At 39.1% G+C, this 26665-nt stretch overlaps 1 protein-coding gene across 1 annotated transcript; it reads right to left on the bottom strand.

Moving 5' to 3' along the window:
- Positions 1 to 633: 633 nt before the first annotated feature.
- Positions 634 to 25612, bottom strand: PSMC1 (proteasome 26S subunit, ATPase 1). The gene is made up of 11 exons (XM_032232870.1): positions 25546 to 25612; positions 24227 to 24280; positions 22676 to 22772; positions 21972 to 22096; positions 12784 to 12969; positions 11637 to 11765; positions 10906 to 11002; positions 7565 to 7754; positions 3829 to 3980; positions 2351 to 2505; positions 634 to 988 (listed from the first exon to the last, which is right to left on the bottom strand). Exons 1-11 carry the CDS (start codon positions 25546 to 25548, stop codon positions 854 to 856), a joined length of 1323 nt encoding a protein of 440 aa, XP_032088761.1. The 5' UTR covers positions 25549 to 25612; the 3' UTR covers positions 634 to 853.
- Positions 25613 to 26665: the final 1053 nt, after the last annotated feature.

Below are 26665 nucleotides of genomic sequence, written 5' to 3'. Positions count from 1 at the left end.
GAGTTTAATCAGAATATCTCATTTAAAGATAGAATGGACGTTTAATTTTCCATAATTAAATTTATTTCCATAATTTTATATTTCCTTGTCAAATTTGGAAAACTTTCTCATATATAATGGCTACTTTCACTTCTTTGAACAAATTGTGATTATCTTACTTGCATGAACTGAATCGGCACAACTGGCTTGGTTTTTAAAGATGATTTACCTCATTTGTCCAAATAACTTTGGCAATGAAATCTCATTGCTTATTATGTATGTGTGATTTGGCAAACCATAGCCTTAGGGGACTGAGAACTAAATGAAATGAAACAAGAGTCTTCAGACATCAAAACCATTTTCACTGTAGACAGCAGTTCTGTTTCAAAACTTTCTTTCTGATAGCTGCATGAATTTTCCATGAATCTGGTACTTTTGCAGTATTTCCATCACTATATTTTTCAGTACCTTTTTGGATATATGTGTAAATCCAATGAATGTATATTCAGCTGCACTTTAGACTAAGTGTCACAACCAATTACAGAACATTTGCAGAGTCTGCTAAGAATGTCAATTTGTAGACTAAGAGGCAACAGAACACCTGGGGCACATTAAAAACCCTTCTTTGCTTATATTTTAATCCAATCATCCCAATTCACTTGGAAATCAATTTTTAATGACAAAGTATTTCACAATGAATGTATGCCACAATACAGAGACATTCACAATAAGTGAATGATCATACTTTCAGCAGGAAAAGCTTCTTTTTGTATTCAATAACACCTTGCTCACTAATGCCATTTCCACATTCTGAAGAGAAAAAAAAGGTTCAAGCAATTAACCCCAACCTAGGACCAAAACAAAGGTGGGGAAGTTAAAGGTAGAGGCCTTCTGGAGTGCCTTCCTGTTTCTTATAAAGAACATTTTCTTTTGATTTTTTGAAGTCTTCGTTTGTTACTTTCATTCTTCGTTCACGCAGAGCCATCAAACCAGCTTCCGTGCAAATGGCCTGTTAGAAATGAAAGCATTTGATTAGAAAATCAGGAGTCTGATTTGCATGAAGTGCTAAGAACCAGTAATGTTCAAACAAGCTGGTAATCCTTATGTATGCTAGAAACCATAAAGTAGAGAGAACAGCATTAAATATTAATTAGAAAAAAATAATTACTAATATTAGATAATTTTATCCTCCCTGATTGTAACTCTCCTGAAAGAGTGTAACATGCTAGTCACAACAGTGGCCAATCACATTTAATAGATGTATAGGCAAACTTCCCTAGCTACCAATATGAGCCAAGGTGGCGCAGTGGTTAAATGCAGCACTGCAGGCTACTGCTAGATCAGCAGGTCAGCGGTTCAAATCTCACCGGCTCAGGGTTGACTCAGCCTTCCATCCTTCCGAGGTGGGTAAAATGAGGACCCAGATTGTTGGGGGCAATATGCTGACTCTCTGTAAACCGCTTAGAGAGGCCTGAAAGGCCTATGAAGCGGTATATAAGTCTACTGCTATTGCTATTGCTATAATATTCCTAGTGAAAATATCCCCACCAATTCTTTACAGGTTTTTTTACATCAAGTGTGCAACTCTCATGACAGGTGGCCAAATGTTCATTTTCTTTTCCATTAATGATTTTTCCCCTCCCAACAATGACCATTAATGCCCTTCCAAATATTTATGGGGACGGACGGACATCTCCCTCCCTCAGAAAAGATTGCCGTAACAATGAAATATTTACTACAGGTAGTTCTCAACCTATGACCAGAAGTGAGCCCAAAATTTCTATTGTTAAGCAAGATGGTTGTGAAGCTAGTGGCTGCCTCATTTTACGACATTTCTTGCCGCAGTTGTTAAGTGAATCACTGAAGTTGTTAAGTTATTAACATGGTTGTTAAGTGAATCTGGTTTCTCCATTGACTTTGCTTGTCAGAAGATAGCAAAAGGTGGTCACATGGCCATAGACACTGCAACCATCATAAATATGAACCAGTTGCCAAGCGTCTGACTTTTGATCATGTGATCACAGTGATGACAATGGTCCTAAGTTTGAAAAGGGGTCACAAGTCACTTTTTTCAGTGCAATTGTAACTTTGAACAGTCAGTAAACGAATTGTAAGTCCAGGACTACTTGTATCAGAAAGTAGAAAAAAAGTGTTTGTTTTTTTAAATGGGTGAAAAAGAGAAAAGAAAGACAGTAACTGGAGCTTTCTGGAAGTAAAACTAGAGAGTCACGATTTCTTTTATGACAGGTTAAATAAAGGACATTTGTAGGAAAGTCTTCATTGGAAAGGGATGCAATATATTGCACGACACAAATGCTCAATTATTTTTTTTTGGGGGGGGGGAGAAATCATTTGTTATCAAGGATTTTACCTTTATATCTGCCCCAGACAGATCATCTTTCGCCATTATCAACTCATCTAGAGTAACGTCATCTGCTAAAGTCATTCTGCTGGTGTGAATCTGGAAGATGCGTTTCTTTGTTTTTTCATCTGGGAGAGGAAATTCTATCTTCCTGTCAATACGTCCTAGAATTTAGAAAAAAAAATTAGCAGTTTCAGTTTTTTTACCTGTGGAATCAAAAATAGAAAGCTTTCCTTGGAAAATAACATCATTATTTAGTAGCCTTGATACTACCTAAGAAAATAATAGTGCATTTTTGGACAGTTATGTTAGATGCATAGAATTTTATTTTTATTTCCTGCCCACTGCACAAATACAATTATTTCTCCTTACTGATGGACCAAAACATTTCTTCTGCCCTCAAATTTCATAAGCCACACAAATATTTATATTAAATTTTTTTTCACGTACTGTTCAATATCAAGTTACATGAATAGGCACTCCAGAAATGTACTTTCTTAATCCCAATCACATATTGATTTAATTAGTATCAGTTGTTGCACCATGCTTTTTCGGTCTTGGCTGCAGAAGTGGCAAATTGACAATTGAATTTAAAAAAAAAAAAGAATTTGAGTAATAAGAACTATCTCCCATACTTGCAAGCTCTTTGTGTGAAATTGTAGTCATGACACTTCCCCAAAATTCCACGTTCCTACCAACCCCAAAACAATGACAAGTCTTAAGGGAGATCCTTTCTTTGTGTGTGTATTTGTGCTTACACAATATTCTATTCTAAAATTTAATATATGTCTGTTTCTATTCAATCCATCTGGTCCAGCAAGTGGGTCACACCCTGGATCCTGAGTGTGAGCTGGCACAGAACCTTTCTACCATGCTATCCATCCATCTTCTTGCTGGAGATCTGACTGGTCCCAACCCTGCTGGTCTTGCACCAGGTCTTGAAGAGTTGGTTCTGTGCTTGAGCTTGTTGCCTGGTTGCATTGATTGATGTTTTTGCAATGTTCCCTTGACTGCTATGTGTTTTAAGATTTTGCATAGGGTTAGGGTTTTTGTATAGGTTGTTATTATTTTTAATATTGTTAGTCCCTAAGAATTATATATTTGTGATAGACATAAAATCAAAGACATACATATACACACACAATTACAAACTTAACAATAAAAGCTTTAGAAAGCAAGCTATAAAATTTGTAGAAAATGCAGTAATTCCCTCTAGAATACTGTTTTTTTTTTCCTTGAGCAGACCAAATTGAGTGAAATGTGAAACTTTTGAAAGAGCAAAACATTTCAAGCTTTGGATGTGATCTAATTCCCAAGTTTTTTCAAACTATTCCCAGATCAGCTTGGATCAATCCATTCTAATGAAAAACACAGAATGCTCTAGGAAACACCATGACATATAGACCACATTGTTCTACATGAAACTAATCATTAGAAGCAGTTAGATTTTAAGTAGTTAAATATGACATGACCATCATACTTTTTACCTGGTCTGATTAAAGCTGGATCCAATGTTTCTATTCTGTTAGTAGCCATGATCACCTTTACATCGCCACGTGAATCAAACCCATCTAGTTGGTTCAGTAACTCCAGCATTGTTCTCTGGATTTCCCTTTCTCCACCTGAGTTAGAATCATACCTTTGGAATAGGAAAAAATATCTAAGTTGAGGTTATAATACCCATAGAACACCATCTTTTTCTTTACCAACAGTAATCCATTGAGAAGCCAAAGGGCAATGAATTACGTTTTGCTAATACACAGAACACTGTTTAACCCAGGATAAGACATCATTTCTGAAGTTTAATTAAAAACTTGATTAGAGTACAACAGGTTCTGCAGCTGAAAGAATGCTATGAGCAGCATTTCTTAATTTCCAAGTTAAGATATCATAAAACTAATCTATAATCCATGATAGCAGTTTTGTATTTATAGCTATTTTCCTACTCTAAGTGATTTCTATTCAAAGATGAACCTTCAAAAATTAAATGTTAGATAATAAATTATTATAAGCACATATATAATTCATCACCCGTTTCCTCTCCATGTTCACTCAGTCAATACTAAAGATTATCTTTCTTCAACAGACAAGCACCCATGATATATTTTTATTTATGCACATATTTGCCAAAAAGTAAACTTCAAAAAAGGGCAAAGCTGTAAAAATTAAGTCAATATTAAATGAATCAATAACAAAGAGGAGGACCCAACGTCACGTTACATCGTGTGGACTCGACAGTCCGAGTCTGCCGATGACATTTTTGCCCCTGGATGATCCAGCAGGACCCAAACCATCCCGAAGAGACGGTAACTGGGAAGACAAAACCTTGCTGGTCGCAGGGACACTGCAAAGTCCCTGATTGACCCAAGGGAAGTGCTTCCAACCGGCGACAAACAGGTAGCCCCCAGGCTGACATAGTCGGAAACAGCTCCGGAATGAAAGAGTGAAAGTGTTCCATCTGGTGAGGTTTTTTTTTTTTTTTTACTTTTAGAAGATTGCCCTAAGAAACTTTTTTTTAAAAGCTAAATTAGTCCTTTAAGTAAGAATAAAGTGGCGAATTTAATCCTTATTGGACTACCTTAGAAAGTTTTTTGCTCTTGCTTGTAACAATGTTTTGTGGATTGAAGTGATTGCAATGTTTCCTGTTTCTCTGCTTGAGGGGAATGGACTGATCTTTTTTTTTCTATTTTTTTTTACTACTTTAATTTTTTTGGGCTTAAACTAAAACTTTTTTTACTTTAATAAATTTCTCCTTCTATTTGTTATAAAATTATATTAAAGATACTTAAGGAAAAAGTATTAAACAATAGTTGAATCTGCCACTTGGAAGCCTGACTCTGAAGTTTGTTTTTTTTTTGAAACAATGTATCCTTTGTTCATTCCTATTTGACTTTACTGACTTTGCTACAGAAGGGTTTGGAACTTGTTTTTAAAACCTGATAAAGACTCAAGGACACGAACAGTGTACTGCTGGTGCTCTTGGAAAATATTTTGGCAAGAGAAGGAAAAGGAAAGAAAAAGATAAGAACCCTTCTACTTTGAAAACCATAAAATAACTTGTGCTTAAGATTTAAAATAAATATATATATATATATATTCTTCAAAAGATATTTGACAAGCTAGAGTGGCAGTAATTATCAAATTCCTCTTTTTCTTTATATTGCTTTTTACTTTGAAAAATGGATCAATATTCAGATGAAGAAAACTTAATAATCCAAAACATCCTGGCTGGACTTCAAAATATTTTAGAAGGATTTGAGAGATTTGATAATAAATGGGACAGACTATGGGGTATTTCAGAAAAAAATGATGGGGTTGGAGCCCCAGAAATTAAAGAAGAGAATGAAAATACAGAAAACAAAGATAAGATGTTAGATGAACTTATTAATGGAGTAAATGTAAGTGAAAGCGGAAAGAAGAGAAGCTGGAAAAGTGACTTTGATAACTTGGTGCTTCATTCCAAATTCCAAGATGCAGGAGAAAAAGAAAGAGCGAAAAGGATGGAGTTAATAAGACAAATCTATCAAGAAATGAGTTTGACAACCAAAGTGAAGCTTACGTTAATAACAATTCAAGGGCAACAAAACTACACGAGAGATCTTTTAAGCTACAAAGTGCGGAGAGAAGCCTTAAATTCTGGAAAGGTCCTGAAAAGAGAATTGACACAACAGCTGGAGAGAAGAAAAGACCATTTTGCTACTGGAAAGACACTGGTTAATAATAATGATGATAAAAAGTTAGCTAATTATTGATTAATAAGTAGAGATTTTAGTACTTTGTAGACTGTTCTAGATTATCATTGAATATTTATTTGGTAACATATATTTTACTATGATACTAATAGTAAAATGATAACCTTAATTAGGAGAAATAACCAGGCCATAAATTGTAATTTGGGATCTGGTGAAAAGATGTACAAATCTTACAAATTTTTGTTTAGATCTTGTTATGAAGGTATAAATAATTTGGGTCAGAAGAAAGAAGACGTGATATAAATAAGGAAATGCTAATGTATATTTTTGGTGATTATTAAGTAGAAACGTTAACATCTCTTAGATTGTTTTAGATTTTTAAAGTTTATCTTGTTAACACATAATTAACTAATCTGTGACTGAGGAAAAGACCTATAAATTTTATTAATAAATCTTTGTTTAAAGATGGTTATAAAGGTATAATCTCATTTGGGCCTGTGGAGAGGAGAGGAGAGATAAATAGTAAATAATCTTTAGTTAACTACAATAACAACACAGAAATGTTAATGGATATTTAATGATACATACAGGTGTGTTATACCAGTAAAAGTTAAATAGACAGAAGCGTTAATCTGTGAGATTGGAGGGAAAAAAGGAGAGGGAATGTTGGATATCTTCCTAACTGACTTTTTTTTAGGATGATACAAAGATGTAAAGTTATGGCAGATACATTGAGATTATGAAAGTATGCCAGTAGGTGGTTGTGTCTTCAAATATAAATGATCTTAGGGAAAAAAAACACATCTAAGTAACTGTAATTAAATGAAAATTGTGGTACAATGATAGTAAAATACATAAATTCTAAAATGTACAACTCAACCTGAATGAAATATATGTAATGATTGTGGAAGAACGCACGAAATGTACCTGTAACCAATTGACTCGCTTTCTACAAGATGTAATGAAAGATGACTCTTTTGTTGTGTTTTTTGTTTAATAAAAACAATAAAAAATATTAAAAAAATAAATCTGTTCCTCTATCTGCATATACACATGAACTACTCTCGTGTCCACACACATACTCTGCCTCCTTGTAGAGCAGAAAAGAGAGAGAGGGAAAAAACAGAATGAGCATGGGGTATGAGAAGAGAGGAAGAGAAAAAAAAAAGGGAGATGAAACTTTATGCAGACTTAATCTGTAGTAAACATTATTGAAGTTAATAGTTTATACTGTACTCCTAGGAAGGTGTGCTTTGGATTTCTAATGTTATGTCTCCGAAATGTTATGAAATCCAGCCACAGTCTTTCTACATTCAAGGGGGAGGACGGAGTGATGCCCTCAATAAATCCATTAATTGGCAAAAGTAACCACAATGGGATTTCCTCTTCTCCTGCTTCCTCCATTCCAACTATCCCAAGAAATGATTAAGCTCAGACATTTTTGTCTGAAGCATTTAGCACTTGTGCCCCTACAAGTATAAGGGTTGACCATTTATGCTCAGCATGGGAATGACTATGACATTCGTCCTACCTTTTGGTACCTATGGCATCAATTTCATCAATGAAGACAATTGACGGGGCATGCTCTTCAGCTACTCGAAAAAGTTCTCGAACAAGCTTTGGTCCATCTCCCAAATATTTCTGGATAAGTTCAGAACCAACCACTCTCAGGAAGGTGGCAGAAGTCTGATTTGCCACGGCTTTGGCTAATAACGTTTTACCTGTTTAATTACAAAATGCCAGAAAGTTAACACATGCTCCAACTTGTGTTACACATTCATGCATGAAGGCAATCACCCAAATCTGAATATTGACAAAAGTCCTCAAGCTCTCTACTATAGATCAAGTTGGTCATTTTAAATCAAAAAACAATAGAGTTATACCTTGGAAGTCCTTACATGCTTGAGACATGTTAACAACATTTTCCTATTTGAATTCACTGTCTGAAGTGGAGAAGGAGAAGCAGATAAACTGATTTCCTGCCAATTTAAAAAGTACTCTTTGTCACTTTCATATTTGGAATAAGAAATTATTTTATTCCTACATGGTGAATCTACCCAAAAAACGTAATAGAATGAAGTAATCAAATCAAGACAGCAGTTTCAGCATCAATGGACTGACAGATCTCACACACTATGTCTATGTAAGTTAATATGAGAAGCATAGTTTCACTTGGGGTATATACCGTATTTATCGGCGTATAACACGCACCGGCGTATAACACGCATCCCCCATTTTAACACAAAAATTTGAGTAAAATTTTTTTTCATTAAAAATAAATGACTTGGAAGCTCGGAACTTAATGTTGGATTAAAATTTATAACATTAGAACATGAATTATAACATTAACTCCTCAACATAAAGTGCCTTCCTTCCTTCCCTCCCTCCCATCCCTTTCTTTATGTTTTCTTCATGCTTTCTTTTCTTTTTCCTCTGCTCTTTTTAAATCCCCCCCCCCTTCTTCTCCTCCTCTACATTTAGGTTGGATTAGTTTGTACAACGGTCATCAAACTTCTGAAGTAAAAATAAATAAATAAATCATATTTAAGAAGAAGAAGAAAAAGGAAGACGTTTTTAGTTAAGTCAAACGTTTTAATAAAAGTTTCATCTTTTAAGATTTGTCCAACACATCCAATTGTAACCTTAACAGTAAAGAATATCACCCCAGCTGCTAAAGGTTCAACCAGTCTGAGAACCATTGAAAGGACAACAGTGCAGCAAAATCCAAAAGACACAACTTCCTCACCGCCATTGCTTTGGTACCAAATCTTTGAGGAAGGGGCTCCAGAAAGAAGGAGGAGGAGGAGGAGGAGGAGGAGGGGGAGGAGGAGGAGGGAACCAAAGAGAGGCTTTTACCGAGTCTGCGCCCCACAGCCAGGACCGTCCTTGCGCCTCAAGCCGTGTTTCTTCCCCGCAAAGCCCTTCGGGCAACCCGAGAGTTCCTTTTGGCGCCAGAAGGGCTTTGCAGGAAGAAACGCCGCGTTTCTTCCTGCAAAGCCCTTCTGGCGTCAAGCGGAACTCTTGGGTTGCCCGAAGGGCTTTGCAGGAAGAAACGCGGCTGGAGGCGCCAGGACGGTCCTGGCTGTGGGGCGCAGACTCGGTAAAAGCTCTCTTTGGTTCCCTCCTCCTCCCCCTCCTTCCACAGTCTGTGTGACGCTGCCGCCAGGCTGAGAGCTGCCACTGAAACAAGTTTGGGGAGGTCCTTTGCAGGCAGCCAGTTCTAGCTGCCTGCAAAGGACTTCCCCACGTTTGCTTTGAAAGAAACCTCTGCGCGGGGGTTTCTTGCCACCTTAGAGGGAACAGTGGACCCGGCGTATAACACGCAGTATCGGCGTATAACACGCAGGCAGGGTTTAAGCTTGCAATTTTAGTTTTAAAACTGCGTGTTATACGCCGATAAATACGGTAATCATCCATAATGTCCTAATTTTCAAAAACATTTTTCATAATTTTCCATACCTAATATGAGTGGAAGCATTTCGATTCATATATTTCTATCTACTTTCTCCATGTGCACGCACACATGTATCTCTAGCACTATCATTTTCCAAACAGATAAAATCTGATTTGGCTTGATAAGCTATCTGCCCTCTGGTTCCCCATGGGTACACCATCCTTTCCTGGATAAAATTTGCCCTAAAAACTGATTCTCCCCTTTTTCTCCAAAGGATGGTGTACCCATGGGGAACCAGAGGGCAGATAGCTTATCAAGCCAAATCAAATCTCCAAAGTTGAAGAATTAAAGCCTAACTGGGCTTTAAGAACTCTGTGGAATGAATCTAACAAGTACCCGGATGTTAATTACAAATTGATTACCACTTTGTATAAACTGGACAGAAAGCCAAAATGAAAATAAACCATCATATAGATTTACTAAAACAAGTATCAATTCACTTAAGATTCCAAATTGATCAGTGATTCTAAATATCCAGGTTTTAAATTAACCAATTGTTTTATAAAAAAGGTATCAAGGTACAAATAAAAAGCTTTCGTATAGCTATTCTGGTATTATTACCGTGTTTCCCTGAAAATAAGACAGGGTCTTATTTTCTTTTGACCCCCTGAAATAAGCACTTGGCCTTATTTTCGGGGAGGTCTTATTATTTTTGAGGTGCAGGAAGCGGCGAGCGTGGTCACCTCATGGCTGCTGCTGTATTGCAATATTTTCAGAGAGGGATTATTTCTGGGGGATGGCTTATTTTAGTTCATGTGCTCAAAAGCCCGATTGGGCTTATTATCTGGGGAGGTCTTATTTTTGGGGAAACAGGATAGTTATGATAATTTTATGGTCCTTAAAATTGCTATAAGTATGTTGATCATTTTTTTCTGTTAATTGTAAAATAGTGAAAATTTACAGGAACTGAAGTAGCATTACTTACTGAGGAAGGAGTCTTCCCTGAAGTCTAAGCTAAAAGATACATCTGAATAATGGCTCCTAAATTCAACTTTAGAACAATATTCTGCTACAATGTTCTTTTCCTGATACCTTGGCTGCTATACTCTTTCCTTCATGGGAACTTTTTTCCTTTCTGTCACTAGTAACTCATATCATTGTTTGAGAAATACCAGTATCAGTTAGTTTCTGCATCACATATCCTGAAAACACTGTCCCATTTTTTTCTGATGGAGATAAATAAGCTAGAAGTAAATATGTTACCCTTTAGCTCATCTTCAAGCATGTTTGAAGACCATCAAATCATAAAGACCATATTTCAAAAACAGCAATAATACATTCATTATAGTTTTCAGCCAATACGATGAGACATATGCTAAGGCAGATTAATGGTCTTTATTGATATAAACACTTCAATATATTATTCTGTAATTAATGTATTGCCCCATGCTGATATAAAAAGACAAGAAAAAAAATACCTGTGCCAGGAGGCCCATACAGAATGACCCCTTTGGGTGGTTTTATTCCCATTTCTTCATAATACTCAGGATGAGTCAAAGGTAGTTCCACAGATTCCTAGAAGGAAGAAATTACATATACCTTCAAGGGTTGATCAAGCCTTTTATTAACCTGTGACTACTCCTGGTTAGAAAATCAGAGATGAAGGCACTGCTATAATACCCAATATTAACATTTAATTAATACAATGTGCTTGCCATTAATGAAGATGAACACATATTTTTCAACCTGAATTCCTTTATTCTGGAGTAACTGCTCCCTATCTCTTGATTGTATAATCAATGTTCATTTGAATAAGGTGCACTTCAAATAATTACATTGCCCATTTTTTATACAACTCCTTCAAAAGTTGTGCCTGGAGTTTGCCATATATGTATCATATTTCAGTCACAAAATAATTGAAAATGAAAGATTACTCAAAATGTAAATAGTGTTGAAAAAAAAATTATAGAGCTGTAAAGATAAATTATAAAATCAATAAAATTTATTTCCGGTGAGTTTGATCTATCTCTAAAGGAGAAGAGATGGTGGCAGTGACAATTATCAAATTACTATTTCAAAGAAGCAGTTATTGAAGTAAGCAAAATACCAAAGCCATTTTATATGAAAGTCACTTGGAACAGAAATAGAAGTACTGCGATTCTCTGTTCTAGCATTTTCTATTATTGGACAGTGCAAGTAATATTAATACCTTGATTTCTTGAATTTGGTTATCCAAGCCTCCAATATCTGCATATGTCTCTTGTGGGGCTTTTTCCACTTTCATCACTGTAACTAAAGGATCCGTGTCATCCATCAAGACACCAATCACGGCATGGACCTGTTAAAAGCAATGTGAAGACGCATCCAATAGTAGGAAAGCATTTAAGCCATTGCCCTATCACAGGCCTAGTATAAAGTAGTAAGCAGCATTATTGCAGACTGATAAGGACATTTCACATGGTCAATCTATTTCTCAGAGACTGGCAATCTGTAGCTTCTGGTTAAGTATAGTTAAGTTCATGCCAATTTCTTTCCCAAACACAGGGAAAAGAGAAGGCCTCCTGGTTATGGGGACACACCTCAACCCTTTTGGAGAGGGATAAGCAAGTACTGTGGATCAGCCAGGTCACGTTTCATATTCTCTATGCTATGTGTCAGGTTGCACAAACACAAATAATTTTATATGTCAGCAGACAGACCTGGTCTCAACGTCCACTTTGCTGTGACTCAATATGTGTCACTCTGAATACAGAGTAGTAGATAAATTATGATCCTGTCATGATTTGTCTTTATACTTTTTGTCAAAGAATGCTACAACCTTGGTTGGGTCTAATAAACAAAAATTCAGAATTGCAACTTAACTTGCTTCATTTCATTTTCGGTGGGGGGCAATATCTCTCCTTCTGACGCTGTTTAAATTTTGTTGAGAGTATAGCTTTCTAAAGAAAATCATAACCAAAAGAAAGAAACAAACAAACAAAAAACCTTGAAAGCTGCAAACCTAGCATACAGCTGGGAGGGAAGGCAAGAAACAAACAGGCTCACCATATTGGTTAGAGGACTAGTTCCATTAAGCAAATTTCCATTGATTTTTCCTTTTTAATCTGAACACTGTCAGAATGTTATAATTTATGAATATATGCCTGAGTGGTTTCTTTTTCTCTTTTTATCTCTGCAAGAGGGAATCTCCTGTTGTTACTGGTCATATACAAACTGTTCTGAGACACCACACTGTTTTGATCAAGATAGAAGTCTTAAAGACTTTGAGTTTAATCTAGACAATGAATATTAAGGTATAGATAACATTTATCTACTTTCAGTGCTTTCAATCACAGACAAAAAAATGCAAGGATTACCTTATGATTAAGTAGAACTGAACATCCTGGCTCTAGCAAATCCTTGTCTACAAAAGAAAGAATACTGACATAGTGTTCTGAGCCCACCGATGTGGACACAATAGCATGATTATCATCAATTATCTCCTCCAAAGTCCCTACAGACATTGGAGTCCCTCTCAGATCATCCACCTTTGATCTCTCTTCCTGCAAACAAGCACACAAAAGAAGAAGGTATGTTTATGTATTACAAATTGCTATGCATCCCAACAATTTCTACATCTATTATACAATCAAGAGATGACAATTTGATGGCATCCTCAATAATCCCAAAATAGAAGAAATGGCTAAGTATTCTAAGTACTCTCAGTATTACCGTATTTTCACCCATATAACCCGCGGGTTATATGCGTTTTTTTACATGCACAGCGCCCCCTGCGGGGGTATAAAAGTGGGCGGGGTATACGTAAAATATTTTACACAGATTAACTAAAGGGAGAGCTTGGGACCACCACTTTCCTCGCGGCAGTGGGCTGGCTCGGCGGCTCGGGCTCCTTTTCTCCCTTTTCCTGCTTGGGTTTCGGGACGCCTTCGTGAAAACCCCACCCCTGGCTATGGGCGAAGCGACCAGGAAGAAGCAGGAGGTGAGAGGAAGCCTCTCTGGGCTTGGAAGTTTCTCGCTTCTTTTTTCGCTCCCTCCCTCCAGTTTTGTTTTTTTTAAAATATATTTTATTCATTTTCACATTCCATTTTACAATCACTTATATACAGGGTATTTGCTATAAGAAAAAAAAAGAAAGATAAAAAAAATAAAAAAAAATAAAAAAGAAAACACAACTCATCATTCACAACCCCACCTGGCACTTCCATCCTCCATACACCCCATCTACCCCCTCCAACTTTCCTTTCCTCCCTCTAACACTCCCCTCCTACTTCCCTTTCCCCTCAAACCTTCCTTCTCCCCTTACTCCCAGCACGCCCTCCTTACATTCCCCTTACTCCTTCCTTACTCCTCCCTCTTCTTTCCCTCTACCTCCCTCCTTGGTGTATGCCTTTATTCAAGTGTTGTTTAATCTGATAAAAAGTAAAATAAACCAAGGAAAAAAAATATAAAGAAAGAAAAGAGAAAAAAAAAGGAAAAACAAAAACAAAAAACCAACCGTATATAAGTGCATTCTTGTTCTTATTGAGACTATGTTAACACCCACCCACCCACCCCCCATAAATCCCCATCCCTAATCCTCCCGACTTCCCAGGGCCCACACCTGGCACTGCCTTCTATCTAAAGTATCTTGTGTTTGTATGGATTAAAAATAAAAGTAATATATTAAAGGAAAGAAAAACAAGAAAAAAGAAAGAAAAGAAAAAAGAAAGAAGAAAAAAGAAAAAGGAAAAAAAAGAAAAAGAACTCTTTGTGTTAAGCTCAGCCCCCCATCTTTATCTATGCTTAAATAGTGTAAGTCATTCTATCTATATTTTATTCTCGTCTCTTGCTTCTTTGTTATTTACCCCAACCTCCTGTAGACTCTCCCGTTCCTCTTCCTTAACCTTGTATTCAGATAAACATTTATACAAATTTGTATAGGCATCAATATACAGTCTAACTCAAAAGTAATCCCTACCAGTAAAATTTAAGCAGCGTGGATCATTCCACATATTCAAATATTACTTTACAGAAAAATAATCAAACTTTCCCTTCTAAGAGGATTTAAACAGCGTAAATAATCTTTCTTAACCATATTTTCAAACAGTAATTCAAAATAATCTAACCAAACCTTCCCTTCTTAGTAAAATTTAAGCAGCGTGGATCAAGTATTACTTTACACAAAAATCAGTTTACATTCTATCTTAAGATGATCCCGACCGGCTTTCCCTTCTAATAGGATTTAAACAACGTAAATCATTCCGCATGCATTTTACCCTCATCCCTTGCTTGTCTGATATTTACCACTATCAAATTTATACAGACATTAGTTTAAGATCTAGCTCAAAATAATTTCACCAAACTTTCCCTTCTAATAAGAATTAAATAGCATGGATCATTCCACATATTCAAATAATACTTTCAACAAGAATCAGTTAACCTTCTGTTTTAAAAAAATAATCTCGTCCAGCTTTCCCTTCTAACAGAATTTAAACAACATAAATCATTTTGCATCCTTTTACATATATACATTCAATATCACCCCACCAATATACGTAAATCATTCCGCATGCATTTTACCCTCATCCCTTGCTTCTCTGATATTTACCACTATCAAATTTATGCAGACATTAATTTAAAATCTAACTCAAAATAATTTCACCAAGCTTTCCCTTCTAATAAAAATTAAATAGCATGGATCATTCCACATATTCAAATAATACTTTCAACAAGAATCAGTTTACCTTCTGTTTTAAAGTAATCCCTTCTAACAGAATTTACACAACATAGATCATTCCGCATTCATTTTACATATATACAATCAGTATCACCCCACCAATAAGTTCCGCTTTTTCTACCGGAGAGAGGTCGCAAACCCCCATTCAGTCCACAACTTTGGCAAATATTTTAAAATGTCTAAATCCTCGACCTCCGCTTTTCTGCTTCTCCGAGGGAGGAAAGGCTACCCCCTCCATCTTGCAGCCATGTGGTCTGTTGCTTGCCTTCTCCTTCAGCTTGTCTCTCCTCTTTCCCAAGTGAATCAGGAAGTCCCGCCTTCAAAGTCTTGTAATAGAAATCTCGAGCCTCCGAAACAGAATTGAGACGAAGTCTTTGGTTCTCAAATGTGACCGTAATGCCGGCTGGGGCCTCCCATCTATATTGAGTCTGTTGATTTCTAAGCTCTTTTGTTAAAAATGCATAGTCTCTTCTTGCTCTCAACATCTGGAAAGGTATTTCTTTGAAGACAATCAAGTCCTGGTCATCAACTCGCAGACTGTTATTATGAAACTTTTGCATAATCGCGTTTCTGGATTCTTTTGTGGAAAAATATATAATTATGTCCCTCGGGAGCTGTCGCTGTTCCGCTACCAACGAGTTCTGGCGATAGATTTTCCGAATCTGCCAATCAAAGTTAAGTCCCGGGCTTCCCACCGCATGGCTGAAGGCTTCAACAAAGGTCTGTTTCAGATTCTCTCGCTCCTTTTCGCGGAATCCTCTGACTCTTATTGCGAATGCCTTCTTATTAAAATTTATCATCACGAGCTGTTCTTGAGTGTCTCTAATTTTTTGTTGTAATATTTGAATATTAGTAGTCAAATTAAAATTAGCCTCCTCCAAGCTTTCCAATTTATTCTCTATTTCAGCAGAATAATCTGACAGGGCAGACACGGCTGCAAACGTATTCGCCTTCATTTGGTCAATTTTAGACTTTAAATCATCATATAGCTCCAATACAAATTCCTTAATGTCTTGTTTAAAATCATTAAGCATTTGAAAGAAAAATTCCTGTGTTAAAAATTCTCCAGTAGAGGGCGTAGGAGACAAGGGCTGCGATTCCAGTATAGATTCTTTAGATTCTTTAGGCACATTTGCAGAGAGACGCTTCGATTTTGACCTGGGTGCCATTATAAATAAACAAATAAACAGCGCTTTCGCTCCCCTCTGTTTCCAAAAAAAAAAAATTTATTTTGTTAAGGAGCGGTCTGCAGGAAGGTAAAACCGGCTAAGTACATCCCCTATCAGTCACCAACGGAGAGAAACCGCCATTTTGAAGTCCGTTTAAACAAAGAAGGCTCTAAGACAAATGGTGCTGGTATTTAAGATAGTAATAAAAGCATAAATCTCACAGGAGTGGGACCCGCCCGTATTAATCCTAGCTTCAAACAACTTTGCTTTGTCCTGGGGGGGGGGGGCTCGCCTGTCTGGGGCTGCAAAAAAGGCAGCTGAGAAGAACTAGCTGGAGATAAAAGCTCCGCTCACGCTGGATCTAATCTCTGTCCACAGCCAAAAAAAAAGAGAAAGGCTGTGGATTACAAATAGACCCTAGCACACAGAGCTACTCCCTGCCCCTTTCTTAGCCAAAAAGGGGTGATATCTATGATCTTATTTAGATATACAGACCAGATCTCTGAGAGGAGCTCGGTTGAGCCCTCCTCGGCAACAGGCTCCGCCCCCCCGGCTCCCCCCCCTTTAATGCCTCCCTCCAGTTTTTCGCAAGTTGTCCCAAGAGAGGACGAGCTGCCGCTTCCTCGCTCTGAAGGGAGGGAAGGAAGGACGCGGGAGAATCGGGATCGTTTGTAGGTGAAGCGTCGGATGTGGCTTTAACGAGGCGGGGGTCCCTTTTGCTCCGAGCGTTCCCCTCCGAGGAAGGAAAGGGGAGGCGGCAAAATAAATAAAGGCAAAACATGCCCTCAATTTACAGCAAGCCCGTGCAGCCCAGCAGCTTTAAGTTTGCCCACAAAGGATTCTTTTTATGTTTCAAACGGTAGGTCGTTTGGAGCTCTCAAGGCCGCCTCACACGGCCACTGCTTGCCCTTTTTCTGTCAGCGTCTCACCCCCCCCCCAAAAGGAGATTCCCTCGTTGCGTGGCGTCTCCCAGATAAAATGCACCACCACTTGGGTTGGCCCTGTTAACTGGAGAGAGAAAGGGACGGTGTTTTTTTTTTTTTTAAACCAAAATGCTTCGGCAGTGAAGCCCTTTCACAGAGCAAAGCAGAAGAAGGGAGGGGTGTGTGTGTGTGTGAAAACGGAGTATGGTAGGTCGTTTGGAGCTATCAAGGCCGCCTCACACGGACACTGCTTGCCCTTTTTCTGTCAGCGCCTCACCCCCCCCAAAAGGAGATTCCCTCGTTGCGTGGCGTTTGTGGCAGCCGAGAGCGCGGAGGACGCCGCTCCTCCTGCCGCACGTGTCGTGTGTGTGTGTGTGTGTGTGTGTGTGTGTCGTCTCCCAGATAAAATGCACCACTTGGGTTGGCCCTGTTAACTGGAGAGAGAAAGGGACGGTGTTTTTTTTTTTTTAAACCAAAATGCTTCGGCAGTGAAGCCCTTTCACAGAACAAAGCAGAAGAAGGGAGGGGTGTGTGTGTGTGTGAAAACGGAGCCACAGCCGCGCCGCCGCCTCCTCCCCTTCCCTTCCTGCCGGACTTCCAAGCCCAGAGAAGGCGAGGGGCTGCAGAAACCGGGCTTCCTCTCACCTCCTGCTTCTTCCTGGTCGCTTCGCCCATAGCCAGGGGTGGGGTTTTCACGAAGGCGTCCCGAAACCCAAGCAGGAAAAGGGAGAAAAGGAGCCCGAGCCGGAAAGCACCAGATCCTCCACCCTTCACGAGAGGGAGAAAATATCCGTTTCTCGCTTCTTTTTTCGCTCCCTCCCTCCCCTCCGTGCCTGCCACAGTTTTTCGCAAGTTCACGCATCGTTTTAATGTCGGCGGAAGGCTGTCCCAAGAGAGGACGAGCTGTGGCTTAGGTGAAACGGTTAAACTTCTGGTACCTCTACGCGAGCCCATCTCCTGCCCGGAGTTTGTCACGCTTCCCTTCTCTTTATAGGAAGAGTACGGTACATTGAAGGGAGGGAAGGAAGGAAGGACGCGGGAGAATCGGGATCGTTTGTAGGTGAAGCGTCGGATGCGGCTTTAACGAGGCGGGGGTCCCTTTTGCTCTGAGCGTTCCCCTCCGAGGAAGGGAAGGGGGCAAAATAAATAAAGGCAAAACATGCCCTCAATTTACAGCAAGCCCGTGCAGCCCAGCAGCTTTAAGTTTGCCCACAAAGGATTCTTTTTATGTTTCAAAAACATTTTAACCTTTCTCTCCTCTCCCACACCGACGACTAAGAGCCTCTCAGATATGGCGGGGCTCGAAGTGCCTCCCGTGAGGAACGGTAGACGCTCTCTCCTCCCCAGCCCCCCAGCTGCACACTTTCCCAGAGTCCCGGGCCCTTGAGGGCGGGGGTGGGGTGAACCAAAGAGGAAAAAGTGGGGGGGGGGGTTGAGGAAGCACCGGGGGCTCCGCGGGCGGAAAAAGGGGTTTCCCCGGAGCTTTCAACGGCCTTTAGAGAACTAACCTCGCTAGCCAGTACGGTAGGTCGTTTGGAGCTCTCAAGGCCGCCTCACACGGCCACTGCTTGCCCTTTTTCTGTCAGCGTCTCCCCCCCCCCCCAAAAAGGAGATTCCCTCGTTGCGTGGCGTCTCCCAGATAAAATGCACCACTTGGGTTGGCCCTGTTAACTGGAGAGAGAAAGGGACGGTGTTTTTTTTTTTTTTAAACCAAAATGCTTCGGCAGTGAAGCCCTTTCACAGAGCAAAGCAAAAGAAGGGAGGGGTGAATCCTCCCCTTCCCTTCCTGCCGGACTTCCAAGCCCAGAGAAGGCTTCCTCTCACCTCCTGCTTCTTCCTGGTCGCTTCGCCCATAGCCAGGGGTGGGGTTTTCACGAAGGCGTCCCGAAACCCAAGCATTTTTTTTCCTATTGAATTTCAAGATCTCTCCCTTGAGTTGAGTTCCTCCAACCCCTCCCCAGCTCGCCCAGGCTTTCTCCTCCGATTGGTTTTAATGGGTAGGTCCGATGGAATAGCGCTAATGTAATGTTTGCCGATGGCTTACTCAGTGCGGGTTATATAAGTGGGCGGGGTATACGGGAAACATTTTACACGATCTTGAAAATCTGCAGGTTATTCGCGTGGGCGGGTTATTTGCGTGGGCGGGTTATATGGGTGAAAATACGGTAAGTATTTCACTATTAAGTGTCTAAGCATTATCTTAATACATTAATACTTAGACCTCACACAAATGCTATTTTAATTACATTCTTAGCAACAAGTTAAAATATTCAATTGATATTATCTATCTCTATTGTCAACTAGGTCTGGTTAATTTCTGCCTTTCTCATAATGAAGAAATGAAAACAGAGATTCCCACAAGGATCATCTATGAGATTGGGGCTGAGGTTTAAATGATCTGAATTAGGTCAGCAAAATTATTTAGTGAAATTACTTGATGAAACCAAACTACTTGAGACAATTAGTCTAAAAGATTTTTCCAATCCATAAGGAAAGAATGTTTGACTGCCATTTAAATGGACATTCAATACATACATTTAACAAAGACATTTAGCTATAAGTAGGTACTAGGTGAAATAAACTCAGCATTATCCAATGGGGTGTGAGTGGATGAAAAGGAAGTAAAGAAAATACTTTAGGATTATAGTAATCAACAGAATGAAAGTGTTGACTATAAATATCTTGTAGAGTAGAATGATGGAATTCACAGATTTGGCTTAGGTTTTATTATGTTATTGCAAATATGCCACTACATTATTACTCAAACTAACTACTACTTCTATTAAGTTTTTGATCTCTTTGATATGCTCAAGTTCACCACCCCAAAATACATACAGGTAGTCGACTTACAACTACAACTGAGCCAAAAATTTCTGTTGTTAAGCAAGACAGTTGTTAAGTGAATCACTGCAGTTGTTAAGTTACTAACACGATTGTTAGTAATTAGTAGGTTACGTGAATTTGGTTTCCCCACTGAAGCCCTGGCTTCCTTCATTGAGGTCATTTTAGAAACTTAACATTTGTTCTTTTTTCATATACAGTGGGGCAAAAAAGTATTTAGTCAGCCACCAATTGTGCAAGTTCTCCCACTTAAAAAGATGAGAGAGGCCTGAAATTGACATCATAGGTAGACCTCAACTATGAGAGACAAAATGAAAAAACAAATCCAGACAATCACATTGTCTGATTTGGAAAGAATTTTTTTTGCAAATTGTGGTGGAAAATAAGTATTTGGTCACCTACAAACAAGCAAGATTTCTGGCTCTCACAGACCTGTAACTTCTTCTTTAAGAGGCTCCTCTGTCCTTCACTCATTACCTGTATTAATGGCACCTGTTTGAACTTGTTAGCAGTATAAAAGACACCTGTCCACAACCTCAAACAGTCACACTCCAAACTCCACTATGGTGAAGACCAAAGAGCTGTCGAAGGACACCAGAAACAAAATTATAGACCTGCACCAGACTGGGAAGACTGAATCTGCAATAGGCAAGCAGCTTGGTGTGAAGAAATCAACTCTGGGAGCAAATAATTAGAAAATGGAAGACATACAAGACCACTGATAATCTCCCTTGATCTGGGGCTCCATGCAAGATCTCACCCCGTGGGGTCAAAATGATCACAAGAATGGTGAGCAAAAATCCCAGAACCACACAGGGGGACCTAGTGAATGACCTGCAGAGAGCTGGGACCACCGTAACAAAGGCTACCATCAGTAACACACTATGCTGCCAGGGACTCAGATATTGCAATGTCAGACGTGTCCCCCTGCTTAAGCCAATACATGTCCAGGCCGGTCTGAAGTTTGGATGATCCAGAAGAGGATTGGGAGAATATCATATGGTCAGATGAAACCAAAGTAGAACTGTTTGGTAGAAACACAACTCGTCGTGTTTGGAGGAGAGAGAATGCTGAGTTGCATCTAAAAACACTATACCTACTGTGAAGCACGGGGGTGGCAACATCATGCTTTGGGGCTGTTTCTCTGCAAAGGGACCAGATGACTGATCTGTGTACAGGAAAGAATGAAGGGGGCCATGTATCGTGAGATTTTGAATGGAAACCTCCTTCCATCAGCAAGGGCATTGAAGATGAAACGTGGCTGGTCTTTCAGCAGGACAATGATCCCCAACACACCGCCCAGGCAACGAAGGAGTGGCTTTGTAAGAAGCATTTCAAGGTCCTGGAGTGACTTAGCCAGTCTCCAGATCTCAAACCCATAAAAAACCTTCGGAGGGAGTTGAAAGTCCGTATTGCCCAGCGACAGCCCCAAAACATCACTGCTCTAGAGGAGATCTGCATGGAAGAATGGGCCAACATACCAGCAACATTGTGTGCCAACCTTGTGAAGACTTACAGACAACATTTGACCTCTGTCATTGCCAACAAAGGATATATAACGAAGTATTGAGATGAACTTTTGATATTGACCAAATACTTATTTTCCACCATAATTTGCAAAAAAAAATTCTTTCCAAATCAGACAATGTGATTGTCTGGATTTCTTTTCTCATTTTGTCTCATAGTTGAGGTCTACCTATGATGTCAATTACAGGCCTCTCTCATCTTTTTAAGTGGGAGAACTTGCACAATTGGTGGCTAACTAAATACTTTTTTGCCCCACTGTAGTTTGTTTTGCTGAGTGAATGAAGTGAAGTAGAAAATAGAGGGTAAGCAAATTGATAACAAAAGAAAATATGAATTTAACTTTTTTTTCTAATACAAAGCATACATACCTCTTGCTTTTCTTCCAAAGGTTTCATCTGTTCCTGGTTCCTAATGAACTCTTCCTCCATCAGAAGATAATCCTTAATTCTTTCCAGCTTCAATAATTTGAGTCTGCACTGAGTATGAGGAGTGACTACAATTAAATAAAAGATTTTCTAAATTTACAATTTGGAATAATATATTCAGCTTGTTTAGGTGAGCTGAAGAAAGAGACAGTGTAATAAAATGATTTTGAAATTCCTGTCTTTTGTCTGGGATGCTTTTTGTTCCTATTATTTCAGGCACTGGTTTTTGATGGAAGTTGCTTTTTTGCATGGAACTGATCTAGCAATATGTGAGTCTAAACAAATTCCAATAACACGATTTAAAGACATTCTTGAGAGGGCTACATCTATATATTTTTATAATTGTAATCAATTCCTGGAATCAATTTTAAAAATCTAGCTCCTTCCAACCTTATTATTTAATTTTCCGGATCCTATGATATAGTACTCTGAAGATGAAAATATCTAAGATTTTGCTCTATTTCAGAACAAACCACTGAGCAACCTAGTTCCATTCCAGTTACTTTTTAGCCCTTCAATGTTTCAAGCTGAGAGTTTGGAAAACTAAGGTGCTCAAGTATAAACTGGGTTTTTTTTTGGCACACTGAAAAAAACTATTCCAAAACCTAGCTATAGCTACTCAGGGAGATGGCACAAACCATGCTTACCCAGTGGAAGTTTGCTGGCAGCATCTGGTCCCTTTGTTTTCTTCTTCTTTTTCCCAACTCGGGTTGGAACTGGGGGTTCATATTTCTTCTTTTTGTCCTTTTTATTTTAAAAAACAAGTTAAAAAGTAATTTATAAAAAGTAATGTGTATCTTATCAAACACAAATTCTTGCTTTTGTCAAATATTTCAAAAGTCCTAAATTGTCCATTATTTCATAAATCACCTAAACCAAACTATAAAGTTATTATATTGCTTTCTAGATAAATTGAGATTTTACTTCCATATTTCTCCATAGTATAGAGCCTGGTTACATGAGGGACTGCTTGTATCCCATTAGTGTCTACTCAACCAATTCGACTTGGTGTGTTCCAGGTTGAAATATCATCTATTGGGACCGCAGTAACACATATTCTTTGTAGCAGTGCCTGACCTCTGGAATTAGGATAGCCTCCAATCTGCTGTTGTTTAGAAGAGGTGTAAAGACCCAGTCCTTTGGCAAGGGAAAATGAGAACACTTGTTTCATTCCATATGGTCTGCCCCACTTTCCATTTTTATTTAATAATTTTACAGTTGTGAGCTGGCCAGAGTTACTGGGAGTCTTACAGGTTTCATAAATTATTATCACTGTGCCTTTGGGGATTTATAATTTATCTTAACTATGGTTATAAGAAACAAGATAGTTGTAAGGGTGCTTTTTCAAGAGGCAACTGGACTTTCTGGTTTTTCTTTGAAGACATTTCGTTCTCATCCAAGAAGCTTCTTCAGGTCTGACTGAATGGTGGTGAATGGAAGGACCAGTTGCCTCTTGAAACAGCACCTTTGGGACAATCATGACCTGGATGACTGAGAATCTCTATAGACTTTTAGCTATGCAATTTGGGATGAATGTTCTATGAATGGTGTGGGAATATGGATGGATTTCCAGAAAAATTGCAGACTACAGGAGCCATTTGCAGTACTCAGATGACCCTGAGGACACATATAACTTCCAAGTGTCTCAACAACTTTTTAAAAGGATGCAAATGACCAGCTGTCTGCAAGCAATATAAATCCTCCCATTCCCCACCATTCAGTTAGAGCTGAAGAAGCTTCTTGGATGAGAAGCAAAGCCTCTTCAAAGAAAAACCGGAAAGATCAGTTGTTTCTTGAAAAAGCACCTTTGGGACCACCATGACCTGGATGACTGAGAATCTCCATAGACAAGACAGTTTCAAATTAAATTAAATTAAATCAAATCAAATCATAGGCTCCAGGTTAAATAACAAACTACAATGAATAAAAATGAAAGAAAGGCACATAAATCAAGGCATATATAAACTATTTATCCATATATATTACAGTAAAACTACATGCTTCGAAAACTAGAACACTGCAATGAAAACTTAACAGTGGGTCAAAATATATAAAAACACAATATTTGATTTTCTGAATGTTTATATAATAAGGGCAACTGAGGGAAAATATATATTTTAAGCTGCTTAATTAGCATGGAAAATGTTTTCTACAAATATGCTCTTAACCAAAACCACGTAAAAGTTATTTTTCCTTACTTTGTCATCCTTCTTGCCACCTCCAGGACCGTGTCCACCACTTTGACTCTGACCCTATATTCAAAGAGACAAAATATCAATGAAACTCAGAAAAGGGAAAAAAAAAAGACAACTTAACCATAGTTTATGTACAAACTCAAATTCAGTTTTTCCTTCTGAAACAACTGTCAAAAGAATGAAGACCGAAGTAATTCCCCCTTCATTCTTCTGACACTATAAAAAAAATCCTTCCAGAAAACTCTCCAGAACAGGGAAATGCTACACAACAAAGATAAGAAAATGTTTCTGATGTGCAAGAAGAAACCCATACAGGCAACACTAATTTCCCCCTGGGTCCAATTCATGAACCTCTAAGCATAAACAAGACATTACTTTCTAAGAATCTTTTTGGTGACTACCACTTCAGCAAAAAATACTGAAAAGCAAAATCATATTCCGAATTTCATACAAAATGGTAAGCAAATGGTAATTAAAACAGGGAGGGGGGGTTATACTTTAAGCATCCTAAATTATCTGCAGCAACCAATTTATCAGTTAATTTTTGGAGAAATGACAAGGCAGCATGGCAATTTATTTGAACAACTATATTTCTACTAGATTTGTTTCAGTTGAAAAGTCTCAGACAAGAATATCTGTGCATTTAAGGTCACTAAATAATACTAAACATAATTAATGGAATAAATAGCAAAAACACCCTTAGGAGTCATTGAACTGCTACATATGTGGCAGTGGCTGGCCGAAGCAATAATAAGCAAGAATGTTCTGTTTTGATGTTGTTGTTCACAATCTCATGCAACCCTAGAGAAACTGTCAACATTCCCACGCCACACAAGGATGTCTGTAAATACAATGCATCTCGTGTTTATCTCTGCATGTGTACATATGGAAAATGTATATCCACACAGAGGGCTATATACGAAACCTGCCCATTGGACAACCGCCCAGCAGATAATTAGAGGGATAATAGTTAAAAATGGTGGTGACAGAAGAGCGCCTGATTTTCTTACCGTCTTCGGGTGACTGTAACCAGAAGACGGTAAGGAAATCAGGCGCTCTTCCCGTCACCACCGCTTTATATCCAAGGCTGCTTCGGCCTAACCGCCCCCCCCACCCCAAGCCAGTTCCCCGCACTTATCAGCTATGAAACGATGCGATCATGACATCGCATAACAGCGCCCAAAGGACCCAGGCCGGGAGAAAAGGATACCCTGGCTTAAGGGAATCGGTCTCTCCCAGAGGACACTGGGAAGAGGCTCCAAACGGGCCTTAAGAAGCCCCCTCGCAGGCCCCGTTCCCCCGCAAACCCCCTTTTTTCTCACCATCCTGCTCCCTCAGAGTCCAACCCCGGAAATCGAACGGCTTCCTAGAGGAACCGGAGCGGAAGTACGGGGCGCGAGGAGGGTCAATTCTCTGTTTGGGCGAGAGCGCGCGAGCCAGAGAGAGAGAAGGGGTGGAGTTAGGTGCTCGTCTTCTCCCAGAGGGCGGAGGTTGAAAGGGAGAATTGAGGGTGGAAAGGATGAATTGGCCTTTTGGTGGTTAGAGAAAGCATTGGTTTATGACGGGTGTGTATGTGAGCTACATCTAACGATACTTGGTGAGATAACAAATCCATATTAAGTCAGTAGGTGTGTGTGTGTGTGTGTGTGTGTGTGTGTGTGTGGGTGTGTGAGGGGGGGGGGGTGTATGTCCTGCGTAGCATATCACCGTGTTGCTTCTTGCGACTGAATGACTTCTTTTTCGACTACGAGACGAAGAGATGAGTGATAAAATTAAGCTTTCATATATTTCAGATGCCATGTCAGTGGTCCATGATAACTCTAATTCTTTTGTCTTGCTTTGAACCGCGGAGAGATAGCAAGCAGGCACCTCACTGAAATAATATTTTAACGATAATCTCTTGAGAGGCAAATTATGTCCATTGACACTTTTGGTAGCTGTCTGCTACAAAAGCATGGTTAAAAGCCAGGATACCCAATGGCATAAGTAGATGTAGGAGAAGCTGTTTTCCTAAAGGACGAGAATCAGAGATCACCCAATGAAATTGAATCCTGGAAGAATTAGGGCAGACGTGCAATTATACTTTACAATTCACAACCATGAGATGTAGTACTGGCTACCAATTTGGTTGGCTTCAATAAATTGTTGGACCCTTTTATTAAAAACATAGGAATCAATGACTTTTAGCCTTTTGAGGTCAGCGTGACTGCCTCTGAAAGCCATATGCTGGGAGACTTGTGGGCAACTGTGAAGTTGGTTGGCCACTCTGAACAAATTGCTGGTCTCGATGGGTCAGAGATCTGATCCAGCAAGGTACCAGTTATATTCTCACATACAGGTAGTCCTCAACTTACACAGTTATATTTACTTTATTGTCATTGTACGTATATACACAGTAAACCCATACAACGAAATTCACATAACACCCAGAGACCAGGCCCA

This window comes from Thamnophis elegans, chromosome 1 (genome assembly GCF_009769535.1).
Source record: "Thamnophis elegans isolate rThaEle1 chromosome 1, rThaEle1.pri, whole genome shotgun sequence".
Lineage (NCBI taxonomy): Eukaryota > Metazoa > Chordata > Lepidosauria > Squamata > Colubridae > Thamnophis > Thamnophis elegans.
This window is presented reverse-complemented; position numbering and strand designations above follow the sequence as displayed.